The following is a 26341-nucleotide window of genomic DNA, read 5'->3' on the forward strand; positions in this document are numbered from 1 at the left end:
AACCTCCACCTCCCAGGTTCAAGCAATTCATCTGCCTCAGCCTCCCGAGTAGCTGGGATTACAGGTGCATGCCACCACACCCGGCTAGTTTTTGTATTTCCGGTAGAAACAGGGTTTCACCATGTTGGGCAGGCTGATCTCGAACTCCTGATCTCAAGTGATCTGCCCACCTCCGTCTCTCAAAGTGCTGGGATTACAAGCAAGAGCCACTGCGCCTGGCCTGTTTTGGGATTTTTTAATAGTCATCAACAATATTGAGAGTGGCTGTCTATTTGAGTGTAGCTTATTTATAATATTGCCTTGTGTGAATATACTAAGAATAATTTATCCTCCTGTCAAAGTGCATTTGTGCTGTGTAAAGGTTTTTCTATGAGAGTGCTGCTATGAACATGACTGTGTGAGCATCAGCAATACTAGGAGTGGTACTGCTGGTTTCAGAGTAGGTGAATGTCTTTTTTTTTTTTTTTTTTTTTTTTTTTTGAGATGGAGTCTTGCTCTGTTGCCCAGGCTGGAGTGCAGTGGCGCTGCGATTTCAGCTCACTGCAGCCTCCACTTCCCAGGTTCAAGCAATTCTCTTGCTTCAGCCTCCAGAGTAGCTGGGACTACAGGTGTGTGTCATCATGCCCGGCTAATTTTTTTTTTATTTTTTGTAGAGATGGGGTTTCACCATGTTGACCAGGCTGGGCTTGAACTCCTGACCTCAGGTGATCCACCTGCCTCAGCCTCCCAAAGTGCTGGGATTACAGGCGTGAGCTACCACACCTAGCCAAAGTATATGAATTTCAACTTTACACCAAACAAAAGACCAAACTGCCTCCAAGGCATTTGTACCACTTATACGCCCACCAGCAATGTGTGAGGGGCTTTTGTGGTCCACATTCTGTCGCCGCTGAGAGCCATCAGACTTCCTCATTTCTACCCGGCACACAAAGTGAAACGTGTCTTCATTTTGGTCTCAATCTGCATTTTCCTGATCACTAAAGAGGTGAAATTTCTTTATTTCCTTTTGTGACACATGGCCTGACTTTTAAAAGGCTTTACCAGTCATTCAGTTATCGCTCACAGAAGCCAGAGAAAGGAACACAGCCACAGAGAAACAATGGAGTGCCTGCTTACTCAGTCAAGTCAGTTTTTCCGTATCGTGGATTAGGATTTACTGTTATGCCGTGTGTTACATATTACTCATTCAAAATAAAGAATTTTCCAAAGTTTTATAAGGTTGAGAAATCCTTTTCCTATAAAGCAGTCATGATAACATGACCTTCCGCTTTACTGAAGTCATAATGAAAAAGCCTTTCTATAATCCAGGATTTGAACAAAAGATGATTTCAGCTTGAAGTGGCTTCCCTTTGTCATACCCCATTTATAAACAGGACCCGGGAAATGGTGTCACAAAAGCAGACGGGATTCTTGGGGGACCACATGCTGACTCATTTATTATAAACGGATGACATTCAACTTCTAGAATGTTTTCACAAGAAAACACAGCTATTTACAGATTCAGATTCCTTTGCTGTTAGTATGAGGCAGCAAGTTGATGATAAAATCCTTGTTTCCATTTTCTAATAAGTCTGGCAGAATTGCTTTTTAAAATTTTTTATCATTTATTTTAATTTTTTTCAGACAGAGTCTTACTCTGTGGCCCAGGCTGGAGTGCAGTGGCACAATCTTGGCTCACTGGAACCTCTACTTCTTAGGATCAAGCGATTCTCCTGCCTCAACCTCCAGAGTAGCTGGGATTACAGGTGCCTGCCACCACGCCCGGCTAATTTTTGTATTTTTAGTAGAGAAGAGGTTTTGCCATGTTGCCCAGGCTGGCCTTGAACTTCTGTCCTCAAGTGATCCACCTGCCTTGGCCTCCCAAAGTGCTGGGATTACTGGCATGAATCACCACACCCAGCCCGGATACTTTAAAAAGAGAATTTGAGGCCGGGCGCGGTGGCTCAAGCCTGTAATCCCAGCACTTTGGGAGGCCAAGACGGGCGGATCAGGAGGTCAGGAGATTGAGATCATCCTGGCTAACACGGTGAAACCCCGTCTCTACTAAAAAATACAAAAATCTAGCCGGGCGAGATGGCGGGCACCTATAGTCCCAGCTACTTGGGAGGCTGAGGCAGGAGAATGGCGTAAACCCGGGAGGCGGAGCTTGCAGTGAGCTGAGATCCGGCCACTGCACTCCAGCCTGGGCGACAGAGCGAGACTCCGTCTCATAAAAAAAAAAAGAATTTGAGCCATGCACGGTGGCTCACAACTCTAATCCCGGCACTTAGGGTGGGCGAATCACGAGGTCAGGGGTTCAAGATCAGATGGGCCAACATGGCGAAACCCCATCTCTACTAAAAATACAAAAATTAGCTGGGCATGATGGTGCTGGGAGGCTGAGGCAGGAGAATCACTTAAAATCTGGGAGGCAGAGGTTGCAGTGAGCCAAGATTGTGCCACTGCACTACAGCCTGGGCAGCAGAGCGAGACTCTATCTCAAAAAAGATAAATAAAAATTAATTAATTAATTAAATTTAATTAAATAAAAAGAGAATTTGCTCTTCTTTGGAGGCTGGGCGTGGTGACACACGCCTATAATCCCAGCACTTTGGGAGGCCAAGGTGGGAGGATCATTTGAGCCCAAGAGTTGGACACCACCCTGGGCCACACAAGGAGACTTTGTCTCTACAAAAAGTTAAAAAAAAAAAAAAAAAAAAAAGCAGACTGTGGTGGTGCACACCTGTGGTCCCAGCTACTCAGGATGCTGAAGCAAGAGGATTGCTTGAGCCTGGGAGGTGGAGGTTGCAGTGAGCCATGATCGTGCCACTGTACTCCAGCCTGGGAGAGAGATCACAATCCTCTCTCTAAAAATACACACACACACATGCATGTATATATGTACATATATATAATATCTCTTCGTTGGGAGCTAAACAATGGGTAACACACGGACACACAGGATGGAATAATAGACACTGGAGACCCCAAAAGGTGGGAGGATTGTAGGGGGCTGAGGGTTGAAAAACTGCCTATTGGGTAGGATGCTCACTATATGCGTGGAGAAAATCTGCACTAGTATCTCCTAAACAGAAAAACATTTTAAGAAAGAAAAATATCTTCCAAAGTTTCAAGCCAGTAGCCCAGGGCCACAAAGCCTACTTTCTTATTCTTTCTTTTTGTGTTCAAACACGAATGAGGTTTGTAAATCTATTTTTCTAAAATGAGGCCATCTAACTTTCAACAAGCCTGGGGCATGAGGGTTAGCTGGAGGTAGGGGTGACCTGACTGTCGAGGTTAAAACCAGGGAAATCTGGACCAACCAGGAAGAGCTGGTACCCTGATTTGGAAGCGAACCCGGTCAGCAGGTGCCCGGGTGGAGTCTGTTCAGGAAGCCTTCCTGGAGTGGGGGTTCATGCTTCCCCCTTACAATGGAGCCCTTGACATTTATGGAAACGGAGGGAAGGACAGACATTTGGTTGGCAATTGTGTAGTATTTACGTGGAAACACTGGGAAAGTGAAAAAACTCGTAAGTGCTTTTCTCCCAGCTTGGAAGAGAGCATGCCCAGTGCCTGGAGTAAACCCCTCAGAACTTTTCGGAATTCTTTGCTGGTGGGGATGAGCATCAGCCCCCATTGTCCAAGTCATTTTCTTCTTGAAACGGCTTTGCCTGATGACTGACCCGGGGAATGGTGGACTTTTCTGGAAGGCTGTTTACTGGGTCCCATCCTTTTGAACCATGGACAGAAACAGCTGCTCAGGGAGGTCACCATGACCTCCTATGGGCCACTCACAGCCTCTACCAAGGACAGGGCCTGGAGGAGGTGCAGCTGCTGTGGCAGTGCGGGCTCTTCGTAGCTCACTACAACCCAGGCCTCGACCACCTTGGCCACCTCGCTCCCAGCGTCTCCCCAGATCAGACAGAAGGCAGCTGGGGGAGCCACCCATGATTCACTCTCTCTCACCGTACAGCGAATCCATCTAATCCCGCCACCTCTGCCTCCTCAATATATTCAGAATCCAGCCACCCCCAACACCACCCTGATCCCAGCCACCTGCAGCAGGCCCAGAGACTGCCCCCCGGTCTCCCTGCCTCCCTTACCACCCCACAATCTGCTCACAGGAGAGCAGCCACACGTGGTGGAGACGTTTGATGGTATCACGTTAATTCAGCCCACCAGGCATGGTGGCTTATGCCTGTAATCCCAGCACTTTGGGAGGCCGAGGTGGGCAAATCACTTGAGCTCGGGAGTTCAAGACCAGCCTGACCAACATGGTGAAATTCCGTCTCTACTAAAAATACAAAACAATTAGCTGGGCACGGTAGCGTGCACCTGTAATCCCAGCTGCCCAGGAGGCTGAGGCAGGAGGATCGCTTGAACTCGAGAGGCAGAGGTTGCAGTGAGCCAGGAACATGCCACTGCACTCCAGCCTGGGGAACAGAATGGGACCCTGTCTCAGAAAAAAAAAAAAATTTAATTCAGCCTGCACCTCCACCAAAACCTCCCAGGCCTTCCCATCTCCAGGGCCCTACCGTGGCAGACGAGGACCTGCTGAGCCGCCACTCCCTTCCTAAGGCTGCATCCACCTGGCTTCCACCCTCTCACCCTGCAGCAGCAGTGCTGGCCCGCAGGTTCCTCCCGTACTCAGCCACTCTGGCCACCGGACCTTTGCCTCGCACTTCCCCATTGGGACACACTCCTGAGCCAATGGCACTGTCTGCCGTCTCACTCCCCTCAGTCTCGGTCCAAATGTCCCCTGGAGTGACCATCCTGTGTGCAACCACAATCCTCCCTCCCCGTCCCTGATTCCCCCTTTTTTTTAGGTGGAGGCTTGCTCTGTCTCCCAGGCTGGAAGTGCAACGGCGAGATCTCGGCTCACTGCAACCTCACCTCCCAGGTTCAAGCAATTCTCCTGCCTCAGCCTCCTAAGTAGCTGGGATTACAGGCACCTGCCTCCCTCCACACCCAGCTAATTTTTGTATTTTCTTTTTTTTTTTTTTGAGACGGAGTCTCGCTTTGTCGCCCAGGCTGGAGTGCAGTGGCCAAATCTCAGCTCACTGCAAACTCCGCCTGCCGAGTTGACGCCATTCTCCTGCCTCAGCCTCCCGAGTAGCTGGGACTACAGGCGCCCGCCACCTCGTCTGGCTAGTTTTTTGTATTTTTTAGTAGAGACGGGATTTCACTGTGTTAGCCAGGATGGTTTCGATCTCCTGACCTCGTGATCCGCCCGTCTCGGCCTCCCAAAGTGCTGGGATTACAGGCTTGAGCCACCGTGCCCGGCCTAATTTTTGTATTTTCATTAGAGATGGGGTTTCACCATGTTGTACAGGCTGGTCTCGAATTCCTGACCCCAGGTGATCCGCCAGCCTCGGCCTCCCAAAGTGCTGGGATCAGAGGCATGAGCCACCATCCCCAGCCCCTCTCCCTCCTCTTTCCTGAGTTATTTTCTTCTTGGTATTCACACCCATTGACACATGCAGCATTCACTGCTCACCAGCCCAGGGAGGTCACCATGACCTCCTACCAGCCACTCAAAGTATCTACCAAGGACAAAGCCACGCAGGCTTACCCCATTCACACGTAAGCGCCAAGGCCGGGGTTGGTCTGTTTTGTTCACTGCCGCAGCCTCTGCACTTACATCTGCCCCTGGCCTACTGGGTACTGCTGAAGGACTTAAGAGCTTATGGAAGTGACTTCAGTGACATCACAGATGAGGGTAGGCACCTGTAGGACAGGGCAGCCCATCGGCCTTTCAATTACACTTCTTGCTTTTCTTTGTTCTTCTTTCTTTTTTCTTTTTTTTTTTTTTTTTTTCTGAGATAGAGTCTCGCTCTGTCACACAGGCTGGAGTGCAGTGGCACAATCTCAGCTCAACACCTTCTAGTTCAAGCAATTCTCCTGCCTCAGCCTCCCGAGTAGCCGGGATTACAGGCACCCACCACCACGCCCAGCTAATTGTTTGTATTTTTAGTAGAGACAGGGTTTCACCATGTTGGTCAGGCTGGTCTCGAACTCCTGAGCTCAGGTGATCCGCCCACCTCAGCCTCCCAAAGTGTTGGGGTTACAAGCATGAGCCACCGTGCCCAGCCTCTTCTTTCTCTTTTTAAAGACAAGGTCTCATTCTGTTGCCCAGGTTGGAGTGCAGCGGTACGATGAAGGCTCACTGCAGCCTCAACTTCCCAGGCTCAGGCAATCCTCCAACCCAGCCTCCCAAGTAGCTGGCACTACGGGCACATGCCTCCACACCTAGCTAAGTTTTAAATTTTTTTATTTGTAGGGACAGGATCTCACTATGTTGCCCAGGCCGGTGTCGCTCTCCTGGGCTCAAGCGATCCTCCCACCTCAGCCTCCCGAGTAGCTGGGACTTCAGGTGTGTGCCACTGCACCTGGCCATACATTTCTTGCTTTTCTACTGAATTTCCTCAGCTACAAGATCTGCAGCCCTCCTTTATTCGTGGGTTCGGAATGTTCCTTGTGCAAACGTCCCAGAGAGATTTGGCCCCTGTGGGTGGCTAGTTATCATGATGCCTTCCACCCCCCTACCAGACACTTCCTCCCCCGCTGCCTGGCTCGGGAAGCCTCCATGGAGGGTCAGAGGCTCCACAGCAGTGTGGATGGGTAAAGCCCCCAGCAAGGCTTCTGCCTCACTTGGACCACCCAGAACTTGCCACAGGACGTGAATCACACTGGAGCCCGGCTGCAGGAACTGTTCCAGCCATCAGTTCCCACTGCAGAGCTTGGGAAGGGAGCTGTCGGCTCCCCAGCCTCTGCAGTGGGAGCTGATGCCCGGAACAGGCATCTCAAAGGTGTGGGTCACCACCCATTAGTGGCCTTGAAATCAATTTACTGGAATAAGAGCAGAATCTTTCTTAATGAAATGGAACAGACTAGAAAACATCAGCATGTACAGTATTGTCTGAGGTTAAGTATTGTTTCAGGACATTTTTTGTCTAAGCATCAAGGCAGAAACTATCAAATCAGAATTTCTGGGGCATCAGGTTTTTGTTTTTTTTTTAAAGCTCCTCAGTTAATTCTAATGTGAAGCCAGGAACAAGAGCTGCAGGAGTGCATTTCTGTCCTTCTGAGAAACAAGGCGTCCCCACCATGGCTGTGAGCCAACGCTGCCGCCCGACAGTCACAGCACCGTGGCACTGAGGACCGGCTCTCCCTGAAGTCCGCCTGCATCAAACAGGTCTACCCCATGCCTAGGCAAGACCTTCCTCTTTCTCACTTCCTTTTGAAAGTCCACAGTTCTCAGGGAGGGGAGAGGATACCTTCCCGACTTCCCGTTCGCCCTGCCTGATTGGATCTTTCTCCACTCCCATGGCTGGACAAGCCTCTGGCATGACTTCAGCAGCCTCAGGAGAGGACTTCCAGAATCTGATCGCCAGGGGTCAGTATCTCAAGCAGACAGTCACGACACCAGACCAACTCCACCCTAAGAAAGCACAGTTGTCAGGCACCCCTCAAACAGAGGTAGCACCCCAGTGTCCTCACCAATGCAAGGGGCCACGGCCTCTGGGAAATCTGCTTCCTGCTCCTCTGGCTGAGGACTGGGGCATACAGGACCTCACTTTCTGACAAGTGAGTGTTGAAGCCCTGGCCAGGGGGAAGTGTGTTTTTGAACTGTCATGCCAGAGCACCTTCCGGAGCCACAGCTGGAGAGGCTGCTTGCGGAAGTGCGAGGATGACCAAACCCTCTACTCTTCAGACACCTTGTGGCTGCCCCAACCAGAACCTGTGACGTTCCTGGGGCCAGGCCCCTAGCTCAGACCCCCACACAAGATACCACCAAGAGTCATGCACACTGCCAGCAGGGAGCTACAGCGAGTGGGACGGTGTTCTCCCGACTGGGGCTCCCTTCCTGTGTCTGGCTGCCTGCTGTCCTGGCCCACCGTCTCAACCGCCTGGCTGGGAATCTTGGAACTCTTCCTCTGCAGTCATGAATCATAGGCAATTTTTGCTTTTGGTTGTTGTTGTTGTTGTTGTTTTGAGACGGAGTTTGGCTCTGTCGTCCGGCTCGGAGTGCAGTTGCACCATCTTGGCTCGCTGCAACCTCTGCCCCCCAGGTTCAAGTGATTCTCCTGCTTCAGCCTCCCGAGTAGCTGGGATTACAGGTGCCTGCCACCATACCCAGTTAATTTTCCATACTTTTAGTAGAGACGGGGTTTTGCCATGTTGGTCAGGCTTGTCTCAAACTCCTGATGTCAAGTGATCTACCCGCCTTGGCCTCCCAAAGTGCTGGAATTACAGGTGAGAGCCACCACGCCCAGTCCCAAACTGTCTTAATAGGAGAGAACCTAGAATGTGCATTCAAGAGCTTAGATCCCAACACTGACATTTTTTGGAATATAAATTTCAGTCCCGGAGTCAAAGCCAGGAGCACGTCGCCTGGAGAATTCAAGGTCATGGCCTCTTCATTTGCCACTTGCCTGAAAACGTGGCCAGCCTCTGACCTGGAGGTGCAGGGAGATACCTGGCCACGTGCCCAGGACAAAGTCTTTGAAGGACAAAGGTGCAGGCGGAATTCCTTTTGCTTCCTGCAGCCGACTTAGCCAGGAAGGCTGAGGGGCTAGAGACTCAGTGTGTGTGACAAGCATCCAAGCGATTAGGAAGCACAGATCTCCAACTGGAGAGAATCTTAGCTCACCCCCTTCTTTGACAGATGGGTAAGCTGAGGCCAAGTGCTCTTAAGTGGCTTCCATGAAGCGCCCAATCATGCAGCCTGCAGCATGATTCCTACCGCCTGTGCCTTCCTGCTTGAACAGCTTCTAGAAATGTCCCCTGCAGCAAAGGATCTGTAGACATGACCACAGTCCTGCATAATGAGCAAAGCGAATGGTCTCCGTGTGCAGATGCTCAGAAAGCCATGATATTGAGGGCCAGGAGATGGTGGGTGTTATGAAAAGACTTGAGGCTCTGATTGCCTGGGTCCTTCCCACCCTTCCCATGCTTCTCCTGTGACTTTGTGGTTCCTTTCCCCGTGTTCATTTTATCCAATTTCATCTACGTACAAATACTGGGAAGGACAGGAGAACACAGTGTGATTGGGCTTCCAGCCCGAGAGGTGTCCACAGCAAATGCTGAGGCAGTAGGAGGACCACCGTGTCAGTGCTGGGTGCTGGGACCCAGATGAAGATGCAGGCCCCACCGTGGGAACTCCCAGTGACGTGGGAAATTAAAGGACAGACTCGCAGCGGGCAGAGAAATACAATGCGTGCTTGGGAATTGAGGAGATCTACAGTCCTGAGGACTTAGGAGCCCTTGGTATTTTTGGGTCTGGGGCTGGACTAACCAGCATGCAGACAGTGTCCATGCTTGCCGCCCTGGGTGGCAGTGGTATTTAGAACTTGATATTTGGTATTTCCAAAAAGGAACCAAATGATGACCATAGTGAAATTCAGGAACGTGTTCGTCTTCCCTACGTTTATGGCTGGGTGTTGTCTTTATTTTAAATTACACATGGGGGGATGGCCATCATCTTTCAGCATTTAGGGTTTATAAGGATTTATTATTATTATTATTTCTGAGACAGTCTCGCTCTGTCGTCCAGGCTGGAGTGCAGTGGCACGATCTCAGCTCACTACAAGCTCCGCCCCCAGGTTCCAGTGATCCTTGTACCTCAGTCTCCTGAGTAGCTGGGATTACAGGCGCCTGCCACCATGCCCAGTTAATTTTTGTATTTTTAGTAGAGACAGGGCTTTGCCATGTTGATCAGGCTGGTCTCGAACACCTGGCCTGAAATAATCCTCTGACCTCACTCAGCCTCCCAGTGTGCTGGGTTACAGGCATGAGCCACCACGCCTGGCGTATAAGGATCTTAATGTGGCTCTGCAACTATTCATTCCAAAAGAAAATGACAGATTAACCAAGTAGAAGAATTTATGAAGCACTTGCTATCACCAGGTCCAATATAAGCATGAGGTATAGACCGTAACTCAAATAGCTCACCAAGTTACCATGCAGAAAGCATTCTGAGAACAAATGAGTGTTCCAGTCTAGTTATGGGACAGGATATACCTGCAAGAGCTGCTATGTGCATAGAATCAGTGGAAAAGGTGACAGAAAAGGCATGAGCTTAAAAGGCAAGAAGAGACATCCACACCCCATGTTTATTGCAGCGCTATTCACAACAGCCAAGACATGGAATCAACCTAGGTGTCCAACAACAGATGAATGGATACAGAAAATGTGCATATACACCATGGAATACTACTTGGCCATAAAAAAGAGTGAAATCCTTGGGATGGAACTGGAGGATATTCTACTAAGGTCACACAGTGCATTTTGAGAGTTTGTTTGGAGGTTCTAGCAGAGGAGCGCAGCTACTCGTATGCCCTTGACCGAAGACGGGTCCTCCTCTATCGGCGATGGTGGTCCTCTTGGACCAAGCGCACAGCTTCGGGAGGCATGCACATGGAGTGGTGAGGGAGGAAGGGGACACCCACCTAGCCAGCCAGATGAGCCAAGTCAACCCTGGCAATCACGGGGGTGACAGATGTCACAGCCAGATTGCCCTCACATCCCACACAGTGCATTTTATATCTTATTGGTTTTGTTTGTTTGTTTGTTTGTTTTGAGAGGGAATCTCACTGTCACCCAGGCTGGAGTGCAGCAGCGCGATCTCAGCTCACTGCAACCTCTGCCTCCTGGGTTCAAGTGATTCTCCTGCCTCAGCCCCTCAAGTAGCTGGAATTACAGGTGGCTGCCACCATCCCTGGCTAATTTTTGTATTTTTAGTAGAGATGGGGTTTCACCATGTTTGGCCATGCTGGTCTCAAACTCCTGACCTCAGGTGATTCATCTGCCTCGGCCTCCCAAGTGCTGAGATTACAGGCGTGAGCCACCGCACCCGGCCTTATTGTTATTTATTATTAGAACTTTCACCTGCTAGTCCCTTGTCCCTCTGAAGGTGGAATGTGCAAGAATCCTTGGAACACTGCTGTCTGAAGACATTTTTATAGGATTCTAGACTTGAAAAGGACCTCGACAATTTGCTGAAGACCACAATCTCTTAGCAGAGCCACACCTCCATCACCTGAGATGAGTCACCGTCTATACCACCTACCTTATTTATTTATTTCTCTTTAGAGAGACAGGGTCTTGCTCTGTCACCCAGGCTGGAGTGCAGTGGTGCGATTGTAGCTCACTGCAGCCTTGAACTCCTGGGCTCAAGCGATCCTCCCACCGCAGTCTCCAGAGTAGCTGGGACTACAAGTTCATGCCACCACCCCCAGCTGATTTTTGATTTTTTTGGTAGAGAGAGGGTCTCGCTATGTTGTCTAGGCTGGTCTCCAATCGCGGCCTTAAGTGATCCTCCCACCTCGGCCTCCCAAAGTGCTGGGATTACAGGCATGAGCCACCACGCCGGCCCATCTATTTGATTTTTAAGGAGAGAAGTTCTTGCACAGGAAGAACTGCCCCAGCATACCTCCATTGTGGTTCCCAAAGTTAGTCATCATATGCATACTTTCCTCTCCATGTCCAGCTGAAGTGCTTCCTGCCTCCTTTTCTTCTCATGAATTTCTTTTGTGTTTCACATCAAGATACTCACTTCTCCTTCTTCTAGACAGATTGGCCAAAGACGCAGACCTTCCTCCCGCTCTAACCACCGTCACCCTGGAGACCCACAGGAAGAGCTGTGAGCCCTGAACGCAATGCTTGCGGCGTCCTTCCCCAACCTGGGCCGCGACTGCCACTGCCAGCTGCTGCTCCAGCCTCGCGCTGAGCACAGGGGACACGACCCAGATGCAGCCATCACCCACCTGATACAGTTCCTGCCTGCCACGTGCCATACACTGCGGTCTATGTTGGACAGGTGGAATATGAGGTCTAAGTCCCTCTGGCTCCATTCTAGCCAGCACCATGGCACCAACCCTACCACAGCCTGTGTGACAGTGCAGGAGGTCAACCAGTGCCACACCTCCTCAATGCGGAGTTCAGCCTCCTCACACGGGGCCTCCTACTGAGAGCCGCTCTGCACTGGGACTTCTGACTCCCCTCCCCGGCACTTGCTGGAGAGCACAGAAGGTGGGCTCCTGGGAGGAGACGCCATGTCTTTCTGTTCAGCTGGTACCTGGCGTGTCCTGGTGCATAGCAAGTGCCCAGTCTAGAGAATGAATGAATGACGTGGCATGCAACCACTCACCTTTCCCGTAACTACATTCAGTAGCTGTCCGCTAGTTCCTCCCATAAGTGAGGGACAGGACCAGCACCTAAGACCCTTGGTTGCTTCTCTGTTCTGCCCTGAAGACCCTTACTCCTCCAAAAGGGAAATCCACCCGGCTCTGCGTCCCAGCAGTTTCCCCTATATGGACCGCCCCATCAGACTCCCCTGTATGGACCACCCCGTCAGGCTCCCCTGTATTCACTGCTCCCCGGCCCTCTGGCTGCCAAAGCCATGAGATCAGAGGGAGGAAGGAGTGAGGTCTAGGTGGGGATTCTCCCAGCTCCCTCTCTGCAGGCTACACACTGCCTGCCCCCTCCGACAGAGGCCACAGTGCCTGTCAGGCTGTCCCTAGTTTCGGCTCTGCCGCTTGACATTTTAAACCTCGAGGTGCTAATGCCCAGGGCTCTGCACTATCCCTTAAGGTTTTCCTATCTCCTACCCAAACCTCCCCATCATTAAACTCCTTGACTTGCCTGGTACCCTCCAGGCCCCTGACGGAGCTGATCCCAAAGTCTAAAGCTTGTCAAGAGGCAGAAGTGCATCCTGGGGAGGGAATCCGCAGCTGTCCCTGCTCGGCTTCCAGCCTGCAAAGGATGCCTTCTCCATTTCCCAATTTTTAAATTACTTTTCTGAATAGTTAACACATTCAGATGGCTCAAAGGTCAAAAAATACAGAAGAGTAGCTGCCCTGGCATCTCCTGCACCTCCCAACAGTGCAGGGTTGAGGTGCCGTGCTGACCCTCACAGGAGGACCTTGTCCCCTCCAGGCAGCTTCAGACCACGGCTCAGCACCAAATCCAGCAACGGCCTGGCTCCCTGCAGTTCCCACTTGCTGTGTTTACTTCTAAGGGAGAGCTCCCATCTGCAACTGGGGAAGCTCTGCCTAGATAAAGCCTCCAAGAGCCTGTGCCCTGGCTCACACCAGCGCGTCTGGACAATGCAGACAGCACTTATGCCAAACAAGTCTGTTTCTTATACCCTGGGACCCCCGGAAGGAGCATCTGCCAAATGGAACAATAACATTTTCCCCTTCATGCAGCAAGGTCTCTTCAGATTAAACAATAATAACAATAACCAACAAAACCAAAGCTTACCGTGGTTGGCAGTTTGCAAATGTTTTGTCCCGTGTGATCTAATAATGCACTAAAATACGTTGTCATAAAGCAAAATCTTCGTATGCAAATAATACATTAGCAGCTTGGCTATGTAATACCTTGCCGCATAAGGCACCCTACTGAGTGCCCTAACAAGTTAAACAGAAGTCTGTCCCTTTTAAGAGTTTCCCAACCAGAGCCCACATCTCCAAAAGTGGGCAGAAGTGATGAAGTCAGAGATAAATGACCGTCCCCTGCAGTCAATGAGGGCGGGGGGGAGGGGGGAGTCGGGTTCCAGAGAACCCAGGGAGTCAAGGTGGCCGCGTCATGCCTGGATTAATGGAGACACCGAGGACAGTGGGCGTGAGACTAAACGTGTCCAGCTGACGGAGGCGTGGCAGAGCCCCTGCTTACTGGCTGTCACCTTCCTTCTGGCCACCCTCCCCCATCTCCCTACCCCAAGGGGACAGGAGAGTCAGCAGCCACCCCCTTCACCGCCAGGAGCCCACGCTGATACCTAGGCACCCTCTGTTTGAAAAACAAGTCCAGTACAACCTCCAGGCAACGGTAGCACCGGGCTGGCCTGGCCGTGCCTCTGAGTTATGAGAGAAGAGAGGCAGGAGGGTGGGTGGGGGGAGGGAGAGACTGCACAGCACAGGCCCAGTGCCCGGAGAGGCCAGGCTCCCCACGCCCCACCCGACCCCACCCTCCCACACCGCCACCCCGTCCGCAGGAGTCACACAACTCTGATTTGAAAGTCAAATCGAGGCCCCCCTTCCCACACTTCTGCAGCTCCCACTTCTCTCCCGGGGCTTTGAGCTGAGAGTGGCCCTAGGCTCTGGGCCGTGCTGGGCCTCCAACCACCCGGCCTGTAAACCGGGGTCCAGTCCGCTGGGAGCCCCCCGGCGCGGGCAGGGAACATGAGGTAGCTGGGCCTTTCTGGCAGTCCTGGCACGCAGGGCGGAGAAGGCAGAGGGTAGCCCCTGCAGGAGGGGGCGGGCCGCGCTCATCAGCTGGCCGGGGTTTGCTTTTCTAGGGACTGCTCCCATCCTCACGCGGCCGTCCCTATCCAAGCGCAGGTTTTGCCCAGGAGGCAACTGAGGCTGGGGGCTGAAATGACTTCCCCGGGGTCAGAGGGCGGGAGGGGCAGAGGCGGGACTCAGGCCCCCGCTGCCTCCCTCCCGCGCCGCGCTGTCCCTCTCCGTGCCCCCGAGCGCACCGCGCCCGCCCCCAGGACCCCGGATCCCGCCGCCCTCCGGGTCCCTCCGGGTCCGGGGCCCTGGTCTATCCGCGGCCCGGGGCTGGAGCGCAGCGGGAAGCGGGAATTCGCTGCAAGTGCCGCCCCCGGCTCGGGCACGTGGTGGCGGCCGCGGAGTCGCCAGAAGAGACGCGCGGCTCTGGAGGAGATAGCGTGGGTCTGGAGGGACAATGCGGGGCTGCGGAGGAGACGCGAGGCCAGAGAGGAGACGCGGGGCCAGAGAGGAGACGCGAGGCCGGAGGGGGACGCGCGGGGCCGGAGGGGACACGCGGGGCCAGAGGAGACAGGGAGGATCTGGAGGGGCACGCGGGGCCGGGGCGCAGCGCAGGGCGGAGGGAACAAGGTGGCGCGCGTCTCGCTCGGCCCCAGCCGGCACCGCCGCAGCCCGGGTGCACAGTGCTTCCGCGCCTGGCGAGGACCCAAGGCTTGGGTACCCACAGGCGGCCGTGCAGGTCCCCGCGCGCGCTGGGGGCGTGGGCCGCGTTACCGGGACTCCTTCCTACCTTTCCTGAAGGGCATCACGCCGGGGGCGCTCCCCGCGGGGCCGGCCCGCGACACCCGAACAGGACGACGTCCAGGCGGCAGCCCCGCGGCTCGGGGCGCCTGCGGGCGGCGGGGCGGGGGAGGGAGGGGAAAGGGACATATTTGGTCAAAGCCTGGCGCGTCACGGCGCGGAGGAGGATCCGCCGCGAGGCAGGAAGCGCGGGGCGGCGCCAGCCGTGAGCTCCGGGTGCCCTCGGGCTGCAGGGGGAAGCCGGGGCGTGGGCCGGGCCGCCCTGTCCTGCCCAGTTCTCCCCGGTCCCGCAGGGGCGGCCCGCAGCCCCCAGACGCAGAACTTGCCGGCCTCGGAGCTGCCGCCTGCCCTTGCGGACTCCACGGAACAGGGGAAAACTGGTCGGGGAAGAAACCAACTCCTTTTGCGCCTTCAGGTTGTTCCGAGCCATCCTTCCCAAAGGACGGGACTTGGGGGAATTCCATCCCATTTTTACTTTTATGTCCTACGGGCACTGGGGACAGGCTCAAATCACCAGCTGACTCAAATTGAACAAACTGAAATTGTTTAATGTTTTCTCTTTTTTTGTTTGTTTTGGTTTGGGGTGTGTGTGTGTGTGTGTGTGTGTGTGTGTGTGTGTGTGTGTGTGTGTTGAGACAGGATCTCACTCTGTCGCCCAGGCTGGAGTGCCGTGGTGCAATCATAGCTCACTGCAGCCTCGACCTCCCGAGGCTCAAACCTATCCTCCCGCTTCAGCCTCCCGAATAGCTGGGATTACAGGCGTGAGCCACCGCGCCCGGCAGAATTGAAATTAACTGCTGGCTGGAGGGAGCACCCCAGAAACTCGCGTCTTTCTCTGGGGACCTCTCCACTGCCTCGGTTTAACCGCGACCCCGCCGTGTCCCGCCGGCTGCGTTCTCTCCACCGCACGGGTCACCGCCTGACCGACTCCCTATGTGCTTATTCGTTTGTGGAGTCTATGAAAGCAGCCAATTTTTTTTTCTTTTGTTCTCTGTTTTCCCGGAGCCTGGAACAGTTTCTCACACACAGTTCAATAAATATTACTCAATATTACGTCCCTTACTCAAGGGAAGTAATAGTGCGACATAAGAAACGGACATACAGAAATGCAGGGAGTCACCTCCCAGCACCACTGACCTTGCGTCTGCAAAGGCTAGCATCTGAGAAGATGCCTTTTATTCCTTCCAAATGTCTAAAAAGCAGACCTTCTTTGGAGCCGGTTAACAGTTAATTGTTGTGAAAAGTGCTATTTTCAGTTGCACTTTGAAAAAAAAAAGATGTCAGGAGCAAATCTCATGATCTCCTGATATTTATTTATTTTTTATTTTTTATTTTTTTGAGACGAGTCTCACTGTGTCTCCCAGACTGGAGTGCAGTGGTGCCTCCGCTCACTGCAAGCTCCGCCTCCCAGATTCACGCCATTCTCCTGCCTCAGCCTCCCGAGTAGCTGGCACTACAGGCGTCTGCCACCACACCCGGCTAATTTTTTGTATTTTTAGTAGAGACGGGGTTTCACCGGGTTAGCCAGGATGGTCTCGATCTCCTGACCTCGTGATCCACCCGCCTCGGCCTCCCTCGGCCTCCCAAAGTGCTGGGATTACAGGCGGGAGCCACCACACCCGGCCTAATCTGATATTTAAAACACCCATGCAAATATCAATCGGCCCGCTTTCCGTGCGGTGGCAAAAATCATGCAGGAAAGGTACAGCCAGTAGATGTGGGCGTTTTTTTTTTTTTTTTTTTTTTTCCTTTAATCTTTCCTTAATCATAATTCATTTCTTAGCCTGCTATCGTTCACGGGTAATAGTCCAAATTCCTCCCTCTTTGGAAGGGAGATGATGCCACGGGGAGGAAGCCACTGTGGAGTGGGATGGTGTCTTGCCAGTTGTCTTGGGACACAGCTGCTGGTAGAGCCTTCAAAACAGATCCTGCTCATGGGCCTGGCTACAGATCAGGTCCTGAGCCCTGACTTCAGCTTCTGTGCCACCGCCTTTGCAGGTGTGGGTGTCAGCAGAGCAGGAAGGTGGGGAACAGAAGGGCACCCCAAATCCGAAGTTAGGCATAATCGTCAGCTCCTTCTGTAATATTCCCTGCCATAATTGCAATGGCAGGTGGACCTGGACTTAGCTCCATGGACTTACCTGCTACAGAAGGCAAATTTTGTCCAAGGCCAGTGGTTCCAGATAAAGTGTGCGTCATCCTGCCTGTATCAGACTCACCACCACCGCTGTCGTAGTAAGGCCAGAGCACATGCCCTCAGAGGTGGATGGTGCTGAGGCTGGATACTTGGTCTTTGATCCTGTTTTCTGGTCCGGAGCTTCTAAAACCTTTGGGATCTCCAGAAGGATGAGTGTTTTTTGGATGTCAATGAGAGAACTGGGCAGCTTCAGGATGGGGGCTGGGAGCGGGAATTAGTCCGAACTTTCAGCTCAGACCTCTGACTTCTGGGAAGGGGAGAGGGGCTGGAGATTGAGTTAATCACCAATGGTCAGTGATTAATCAATCATGCCTATGTAATGAATCCTCAAAAAAATAAACAAACAAACAAAAACCCAAATGACAGAATGTGAGCCAGGCACTGTGGCTCACACCTGTAATCCCAGCATTGGGAGGCTGAGGTGGGTGGATCACTGGAGGTCAGGAATTTGAGACCAGCCTGGTCAACATGGTGAAATCCTGTCTCTACTAAAGGTACAAAAATTAGCCAGACATGGTGGCAGACGCTTGTAATCCCAGCTGCTCAGGAGGCTGAGGCAGGATTGTTGCTTGAACCCAGGAAGCAGAGGTTGCAGTGAGCCAAGACCATGCCACGGCACTCCAGCCTGGGTGACAGAGCGAGACTCCGACTCAAAAAGAAAAAAAAAAAGATAGAATGGGGAGAATTTCTGGGTTGCTGAACACATGGAGGTGTGTTGGGAGGGTGTCAGGCTGGAGAAGATGGGGAAGCCCCTTGGCCCTCACGCCCCATCACCTCATGCTAAGGATCTTTTCCATCTGACTGTTCTGAGTCCAGTGCTTTATATTAATAATAAACCAGTACCAGTAAAGTGCCTTCCCGAGTTCTGTGAGCTGTTCTAGCAAATTACTGAATGTGAAACTGGGGGGAGGGAGCGGGGAGTATAGGAAACCCCCTACTTTGTAGCCAAGTTGAACAGAAATATGGGTACTCTGGGCTGGGGCCAGGAGGCTGGTGTCCGAACTCAGGGCAGTCCTGAGGGACCGAGCCTCGCAGCCTGTGGAGTTAGTGTCACATTTGAATGGATAGTAGACCACCCAGTTGGTGTCTGGAGAGTTGGGGAACTGGTTGTCGGTGTGAAAAAAACCCACGCACTTGGTATCAGAAGTGTTATGGTAAAAACAGGTCAGACTGATGTATTCTGATCTCGCTACTCTGAGTTCGTTTGAATCCTGTATAGAATAAAAAAAGAACATTGGAACTCGTTACTGTCTTGTTTCTGTTCCACGTTCAGATAACCGCCCTCTCAGATTTTTGTGGTTGTTTAATAATCCCTGGAAACATTGGTTCTCTCACCACCAACCAGAGTCAGCCAATTACGATTGATGTCAATGTCAAATAATTCAAAGAGTGGTTCTGTGTTGTCCTTCGCAGAAGGCAAAGCTGCCTGGCAGGAACGGCTGCCTCTGCAGATCCATGCGGCGATAGTACCAGGCAGAGGGGGTTGGATTTGCTGAGCCATCCGGGGTTGAACAACAAACTCGCCACAGCCATGCTGGTCGGGGAAACGGCGGGGATTGTGGGCATGGTCCCTCTGGTTTTCAGACCTGGAGAAAAGATCTGAAGTAATTTTAAGTTGAGGCTCTATTCCCAGACCTGTCAACAATATAGTATGAGTCCCAGAACTGAGTACTTTCATTATTACTCACCAAACTTTCAAGTGTGTCTGCTGACATCTCCATGCTCAGTCTGCTGGACTACTGATGTGAGCACTGCTCTCTGGTCCAAAGGAGCTCTTAGCACGTCCCAGTGGTGTTCAAAATGTAACCCGATCGCAAGGGTTCGTGAGGAAACCAAGGATTGCCCGGCCAGGCTCAAGTCTTCCTCGTACTTCTTCCTTCTGTCATCATTTGAGAATGGTCACCGTAAGTGGCATGATTTGGTAACCGGAGGTCCTGAGCACAAAGGTTCTCAAGCCTGAACAGATATCGGAGCCACCCACCTGGAGGGCTGGGCACAGCGATTGCTGGCCCTTACCCCAAGTTTCTAACTCAGTAAGTCTCGTGGGCGTGGGGGGCAAGAATGCCCATTTCTAGCATTCTAGGCAGAGTCCCAGGTGATGCTCACCACTATGCTGCTTAGTTCAGCCCACTACTTCTTGACCACACCTGAGAGCTGAAGAGAAAGGAGCAACTTATGCCTGCAGGTGACCTAGGGTAGGGACCCCAGGGCCCCAGGGGCTTCAGACCCATTATGCAGGGACCCCTCCCTGGGCAGACCTACCTGCAGATGAGCTCTCAATCCTGAGGCTCCTGTGGCCAGGGCAGGGGAAAGGGAGGTGCCGCCTTCCTCCCTCACGTCAGTGCCCAGGCTCCGGGGACAGCAGGTGCCGTGGCCACAGCTTCTGGTTGTCCTCATTGCAGGAAGAAAAGGCTCCTTCCTGGAGTTCTCCGCAGTCCGTAGGCTGACGGCTCCCATGCTGTCTCGGAAGGGAGGGTGACACTCAGTAGGAGGGGATCTGACACACTCTACTCGGAAACTCCTGCCTGCAACAGGCTCTCTGGCCGTGTGTTTGCATTTTGGGATTTTCCTCTCTGATGATAAAATGTACAGCTTTGTTTCCCATTCCCAGCAAAGGAATTCCAGGCTTTGGGAAGCATGCTGGGATCCTTTGATGTGGGCTGAGACGCTGGCAAAAAAGAATGTGTGTGAAGGAGTGCCGGGGGCAGGGCCAGCTAGGTCCACAAAGTACCTGAGGCCGACGCCTGTCCTGTCCACGCCCACCTGAGGCCTGTGCCACATCCCCCGCGTGAGAGTCCAGAGCCGTTCCCACTGCCTGGCTATCCCCACGCCACGGCCCACATGTGGTGTGGATCCCCCTGCTCAAGCTTCCCATCTCCCTGGAGTTTGCCAGAAGGCTGGGGGTTCTGGGATGGGTCTGAGTCCCTGCTGGGTCCCTTCCTATGCTGTGTGAAAAATGCTCTTTGAGCCTCAATGTTTTGTTCACGCAGCACAAGGAGAGCTTAATAAATGGGTGCTTCTATTGTTATTATCGTCAGTATTATCATTATCATAATCATTATTATATTAACATTATCTTCATCATTATGATCATTGCCATTATCATCATTATTGTTTAGCTGGGAGCAGGGAGGGGCTGCTTTAACTGCCCCAGGGTAGTGAATAGGAAGCTCTGGTCTCCAAGAGGAGTGAGGAGGAGGGGGCGCCTGGGTGGGCACCGCTGCTGAGAGAAACCCCACCTGCTGCGCATGGGCCCCTAGAGGATTCCTGTGTGTGTGTGTGCACACATGCATATGACTGTGAAAGGATTCATGATCCACAGCATCGGAGAGAACTATGAACATGGAAAGTAAGTAAATGAAGCCGGGCGCGGTGGCTCACACCTGTAATCCCAGGCCTCTGGTAAGCCGAGGCAGGTGGATCGCCTGAAGTTGGGGGTTTGAGACCAGCCTGGCCAACATGGTGAAACCCTGTCTCTACTAAAAATACAAAAATTAGCTGGGCGTGGTGGCGCACGTCTGTAATCCCAGCTACTCAGCAGGCTGAGGCATGAGAATCACTTGAACCCAGGAGGCAGAGACTACAGTGAGCCGAGATTGCACCATTGCCCTCCAGCCTGGGCAACAGAGCAAGACTCTGTCTCAAAAGAAGCAAGAAAGCAAGAAAGCAAGCAAACAAGAAAGAGAGAAGAATAAAAGAAAGTAAATAAGTGCATCTACCTCCCAGGTCTTGGCATTCTGAATACCATCCTGCAATTGAAGAAACCAGGAGATCTCAGAGGGTTAGAGGATTAGGGTGGGAAAGCACAAGATGAGCCAGCAGCATCTTTGGTACCCCAAAATGATGGGGGCGTGTCCCAAGGACGCCAGGGCTGACCTGAAGGGGCTCTTCTGGGACAGTCTGAAGAACAAGATAAATTATGGTAGTAGACGGATTGTGACCCATGGAATTAAAGAAGAATCTTGAACCCATACTGATTTAAATAAATAGATGAATGAATGAATGAGGGAAATGAGAAAGCTTTTCCTTATGGTAAAATTCCAACCAATACATGTAGGAGGAATCATGGAACTAGAAAAATCACCATTTGGCAAATGCCACAGTGTACTTGTTTCAGGGAAGAATCATCAGTGGATGTTAAAATTAGTGGGCAAAATATCATGAGAAACAGGATATGGACAGACTCAAAGCATCTCGCCACCAGATAATTATCCATTACAAAGGGGAAAATGGTAACTTTATAGAGGAGAAATCTGGCAGACCTCACGAGGAATGGGCGGAATCAACGTCACGTCCTTCCCGACACGGTTCATAGAAAAGGATACCAAGTCACATCTGTGGTATTCCTGCCAAAAATGCATACGCTGAATCTAATCACAAGGCAACACGAGACACCTAAAATAAGGGATGTGCAACAAAATACCCAGCCAGGACGTCCTCAGAAATGTCCAAATCACGAAAGACAAAGCGGGGCGGAGGAAGCGTTCCACATTCAAGGAGACTGAAGAGACACGATGACCAACAACCGCACTGGGGGACCCCTGGGCTGATCCTGAACCCCCAAAAGGATATTCATAGGACAGTTGATGACATGCAAGTTAATTATTTTTAACTTATTATTAGATAGTTATGAATTCTCACATTTTGATAATTGTGCCGTGGTTATCTGACATTTAGGGAATCTGAGTGAAGGATAAAGTCATAAGTCATTTAGCCACGAGGATGCATTCTCAGATTGGACAGGTACAGTGGCTCATGCCTATAATTCCAGCACTTTGGGAGGCCAAGGCAGGAGGATTACTTGAGGCCAGGAGTTCAAGACAGCCTGGGCAATATAGCAAGATTCCATCTCTACAAGAAAATTTTAAAAATTAGCTGGTTGTGGTGGCAGTGCACGCCTGGAATCCCAGCCACTCGGAAGGCTAAGGAGGGAGGATGGCTTGAACCTGGGAGGTTGAGGCTGCAGTGAGTCATGATCATGCCATTGCACTCCAGCCTGGGCAACAGAGAGAGACGTGTTTCTTAAAAAAAAAAAAAGAAGAAAACTCAGTTTTCTTTCACTAAAACAGTACGCTTAATTTTCCTGATTTGCTGTTTATACAGTATGGTCCTCTGCTCCACGCTTAAAACAAAAATCTGTAGGAAACATCGCCTTTCTAGATGAAGCTGAGATGGAACAGCTCTTGTTCTACCGGCAGGGCTGTACAGGCTCTCACCACACATCTCTGTCCTCAGGAAAAGCCTGTGCTGAGTGACCAGGAGTTTCTTGTCACTTCTTCTTCTCCTTCTCCTTCTCCTTCTCCTTCTCCTTCTCCTTCTTCTTCTTCTTCTTCTTTTTTTTTCTTCTTGTTTTTTGTTTTGAGACAGGACTGTTGCCCAGGCTGGAATGCAGTGGCATGATCACAGTTCACTGCAGCCTCAACCTCCTGGGCTCAAGCGATCCTCCCATCTCAGCCTCCCAGATAGGTGGGACCACAGGTATGTGCCATCACGCCCAGCTAATTTTTTGTATTTTTGGTAGAGATGGGGTTTCACCATGTTGCCCAAGATGGTCTTGAACTCCTAGGCTCAAGTGATCTGCCTGCCTTGGCCTCCCGAAGTGCTGGGATTACAGGTATGAGCCACCACGCCTGGCCTCATCCCTGAAGCATTTTCTGCTGTGTCTTAGGCTGCATTGGTGACATAATCTGGGGGCTGCCACCCCTCACAGCTATGTGACTTCATATGCAAGCTCCTTGGCCTCACTGTGCCTCAGTTTCCTCATCTGTAAAGTGGAGACAGTAACACCACCTGCCCCCATGGTGGCTGTGAGTGTTATATGAGATAACATGTGTGTCAGTCAGGGGTTTTGGTTGCAAGCTAGGGATCCAACTCTGGGTGATTTAATCAGAGAGGAATTTATTGAAGGGTATTGAGTAGCTCACAGGTTTGGGAGAAAGTCAGGAGAACTAGTCAAAGCTGCCAGGACTATGGCCAAATTCACATCAGAGAGTGGCTCTGGCAAACCCAGGATGCTAGATCTGCATGGGGCACCACCTCTTGAGCCTGCTACTTTGACTCATGAGTCACCTTCAGAGGCTGGGCAGGAGCGTCTGGCTCCCCCGTGGAGGTCTTGACCTCACCCCCTCAGCTGCAGGGAAGGCTGGGGAAGGATCTGATGGTTTCAGCAGCTATAATGCCTCATAAGTCTACAAGGTAGGGAATTCCCCAACCTAGGAAAGGAGCTCCGATGAGGAGCAAGAGAGAAAGAAGAGGGGATGGGGTGTGGAGAAGAGGAGAGGGTGCCTTTGGAGCAGAAGCCAGCAGTGGCAAGCACACAGGTTGGTCATGGTGGGTGTCCTCCACCACCCCAGGCTCCCTTGCCTCCCCTTGGATTGCTCTCGGATCTAAAGAGGCTACTGAAAAAGAGGACGTGCAGAACAGAGGCATGAGTTGTTCAAAGTCAAAGAACACAATGAGGGAAGAATTAGTCATTTCAGAACTGGAATGAATCTTACAGCTCATCTAAACCAGATGCCCCATTTTACAGAGGAATGAGGCATTCGGAGGCTAAGTGACTCGTGCAGGTCCCCCAGTAGCTGACGGCGAAGCTGTGATTTCAGACCTCCACTTCGCTCGAGCGGTGATGGGAAGCTGCTGACTCCAGGCTCCGGCAGGTCAGCCCAGGGTGCAGGAGGCCGCTCCTGGGCTCCTGCTCAGCAGCAGCTGGAGGGGGGCACCCCCTTCCTGAAGCTTTGAGAGCTGGGGTGCTGAGCACATTCTTGGGCTGTTGGGTGACACCATTCCCCTCTCTGAGTCCCCCAAAGGAGTGGCTGTGGCTTCCCACACTTACAGGGCTTCCTGTATTATTAAATCTCTGCTCTTCGAAACACCCAGAGTGGTTTCTCTTGTTCCGACTGGAGCCCAATTGAAACAGATGGAACACAAGGAAAAGAGCCTGGGATTTCAAAGTGAAACCTGGTTTTGCCGCTTACCATCTGTGTGGCTTTGGGTAAGGCATGTAACTTTTCTACCTTAGTTTGTCCATCTGTAAAGTGGGCATATTCGGCCGGGTGCGGTGGCTCAAGCCTGTAATCCCAGCACTTTGGGAGGCCGAGACGGGCGGATCACAAGGTCAGGAGATCGAGACCACCCTGGCTGATACGGTGAAACCCCGTCTCTACTAAAGAATACGAAAAACTAGCCGGGCGACGAGGCGGGCGCCTGTAGTCCCAGCTACTTGGGAGGCGGAGGCAGGAGAATGGCGTAAACCCGGGAGGCGGAGCTTGCAGTGAGCTGAGATCCGGCCACCGCACTCCAGCCTGGGCGACAGAGCCAGACTCGGTCTCAAAAAAAAAAAAAAAAGTGGGCATATTCATATTTCAGATTAGGTCTATAGAATAGACATTTCATCAAGATTGAATTTTTTATGTGCTTATATAAGTGAATATCTTTCTTTGTAGGAGTAAATGGGCTCAGATGGCTCAGAAAAAAATATGCACTTGCACGTGACACACACACAGAATTATTTAGCAAATACATAGACAACTAGTCAGTGTGGGAGACAGGGATAGAGGTGTTTTTCAGTTTGAAATTGTTTCAAAATAAATGCTTTCAGGGCCGGCACGGTGGTTCATGTTTGTAATCCCAGCACTTTGGGAGGCCAAGGCAGGCAGATCACCTGAGGTCAGGAGTTCAAGACCAACCCGGCTAACATGGTGAAATCCCGTTTATACTAAAAATACAAAAACTAGCCAGCCGTGGTGGTGCGCACCTGTAGTCCCAGCTACTCAGGAGGCTGGGGCAGGAGAATCACCTGAACCAGGGAGGTGGAGGTTGCAGTGAGCCGAGATCGCCCCACTGCACTCTAGCCTGGGCAAGAGTGAGACTGTGTTTCTAAAACAAACAAACAAACAAAAATGCTTTCAGGAAGGAAGAAACAGATATGCTAATTCACATCTACTGACCTTTCAATAAATGTGCAGTTTAATGGAGGGGAGATTTGTTTATTTTCTATTGCTATGTAGTGTTCTTTAAAACACACGCGCACACACACACACACACAAATTTTGTGGTTTAAGCCCCACCCCTTCATTAGCTCCCGATTCTGAAGGTTAGAGAAGTCATACTGCCTGGCTGTGGCTCTGCACAGACCTCGCCCAGCGGAGATCGAGGTGCTAACTGGCTGAGTTCTCATCAGAAACCTCTGGAGAAAACTCCACTTCCCAGGTCCTCCTTGTTGGCAGAATTCAATTCCTGTGGAGTGGGAATAGGATCCCCATTTCCTCACTGGCTGTCAGCGGGGTCACTCCTAGAGGCCACCCTTGTTCCATGCCACCTGGCTCCTCTTTCCACAGGGGAAAGGGCAGGTTGGATCTTTCTCGTGCTTTGAACACTGATGTCTTCTTCTGGGTCCTGCAGGAGAAAGCTCCCTGCCTTGAAGGACTCAGGCCCCCAGCAGTCTCCCATCTTGCGATCAGCTCATGGGGACCTTAATTCCATCTGCACAGCCCCTCCCGGCAACTGCCAGGTTAAAGCCAAGCTGAACACCTGGGAGGAGGCGCACACAGCAGCAGGCTGCTGGTGGGGGCAAGGGGCTCCCCAGGGCCCCACGGTCCGCCCGGCCCGGCCCTAGCACAGCTGGTGTGCTGTGCGCACCCTTTCTCTCCTGGATCATCCTCCCCTCAAAACGCAACTCCTACGTGCTGCCCTGGCTCTGGGGAAATGTGATGAGTTATCCTTTCTCCTCCACTCAGCCGAAGTTTCAGACGTCAGGATTTCTCTCTAGGGAGAGGCTCTTTTCTTCTCTGCGGTGATGTCCGCGACAGAAGAAGAGGAGCATTGTGTTGGTTGTCCCACCGTCCTGGCAGCTCCACAACCAGGGGAGCAGGACAGTGCCCAGGACCAACAGGTCAGGCAGCCACCCCTTCCTTCACAAGGGACGAGAAGTCGCAGGGAGGCTGCAGAGTGGGGGGAAGTCTCTTGCCAGCTGTTCACAGCGTCACTTGGGGCCTCCACAGCCCGCTGAGCCAAGGACAGTGTCACACGGGTGACAGAGGCCCTGAAGACACCACAGCCCGCAAGCATGCTCAGCTGTTCCCTACCTGCCTGCTCACAGAAGGTCCAGCCCCTGACAAATATGCAACAG

General features: G+C 52.0%; 1 protein-coding gene across 1 annotated transcript in view; it reads right to left on the minus strand.

The window, feature by feature from the left end:
- PFKFB3 (6-phosphofructo-2-kinase/fructose-2,6-biphosphatase 3) overlaps positions 1-15218 on the minus strand; it is an 87441-nt gene extending 72223 nt beyond the window's left edge. The window contains exon 1 of the mRNA XM_023230526.1: positions 15007-15218. Within this exon, the coding sequence (XP_023086294.1) occupies positions 15007-15022 (16 nt within the window). The 5' untranslated portion in view covers positions 15023-15218. The remainder of the gene's footprint in view (positions 1-15006) is intronic.
- Positions 15219-26341: the final 11123 nt, after the last annotated feature.

The sequence above is a fragment of the Piliocolobus tephrosceles genome, chromosome 9, assembly GCF_002776525.5.
Source record: "Piliocolobus tephrosceles isolate RC106 chromosome 9, ASM277652v3, whole genome shotgun sequence".
Taxonomy (NCBI): domain Eukaryota; kingdom Metazoa; phylum Chordata; class Mammalia; order Primates; family Cercopithecidae; genus Piliocolobus; species Piliocolobus tephrosceles.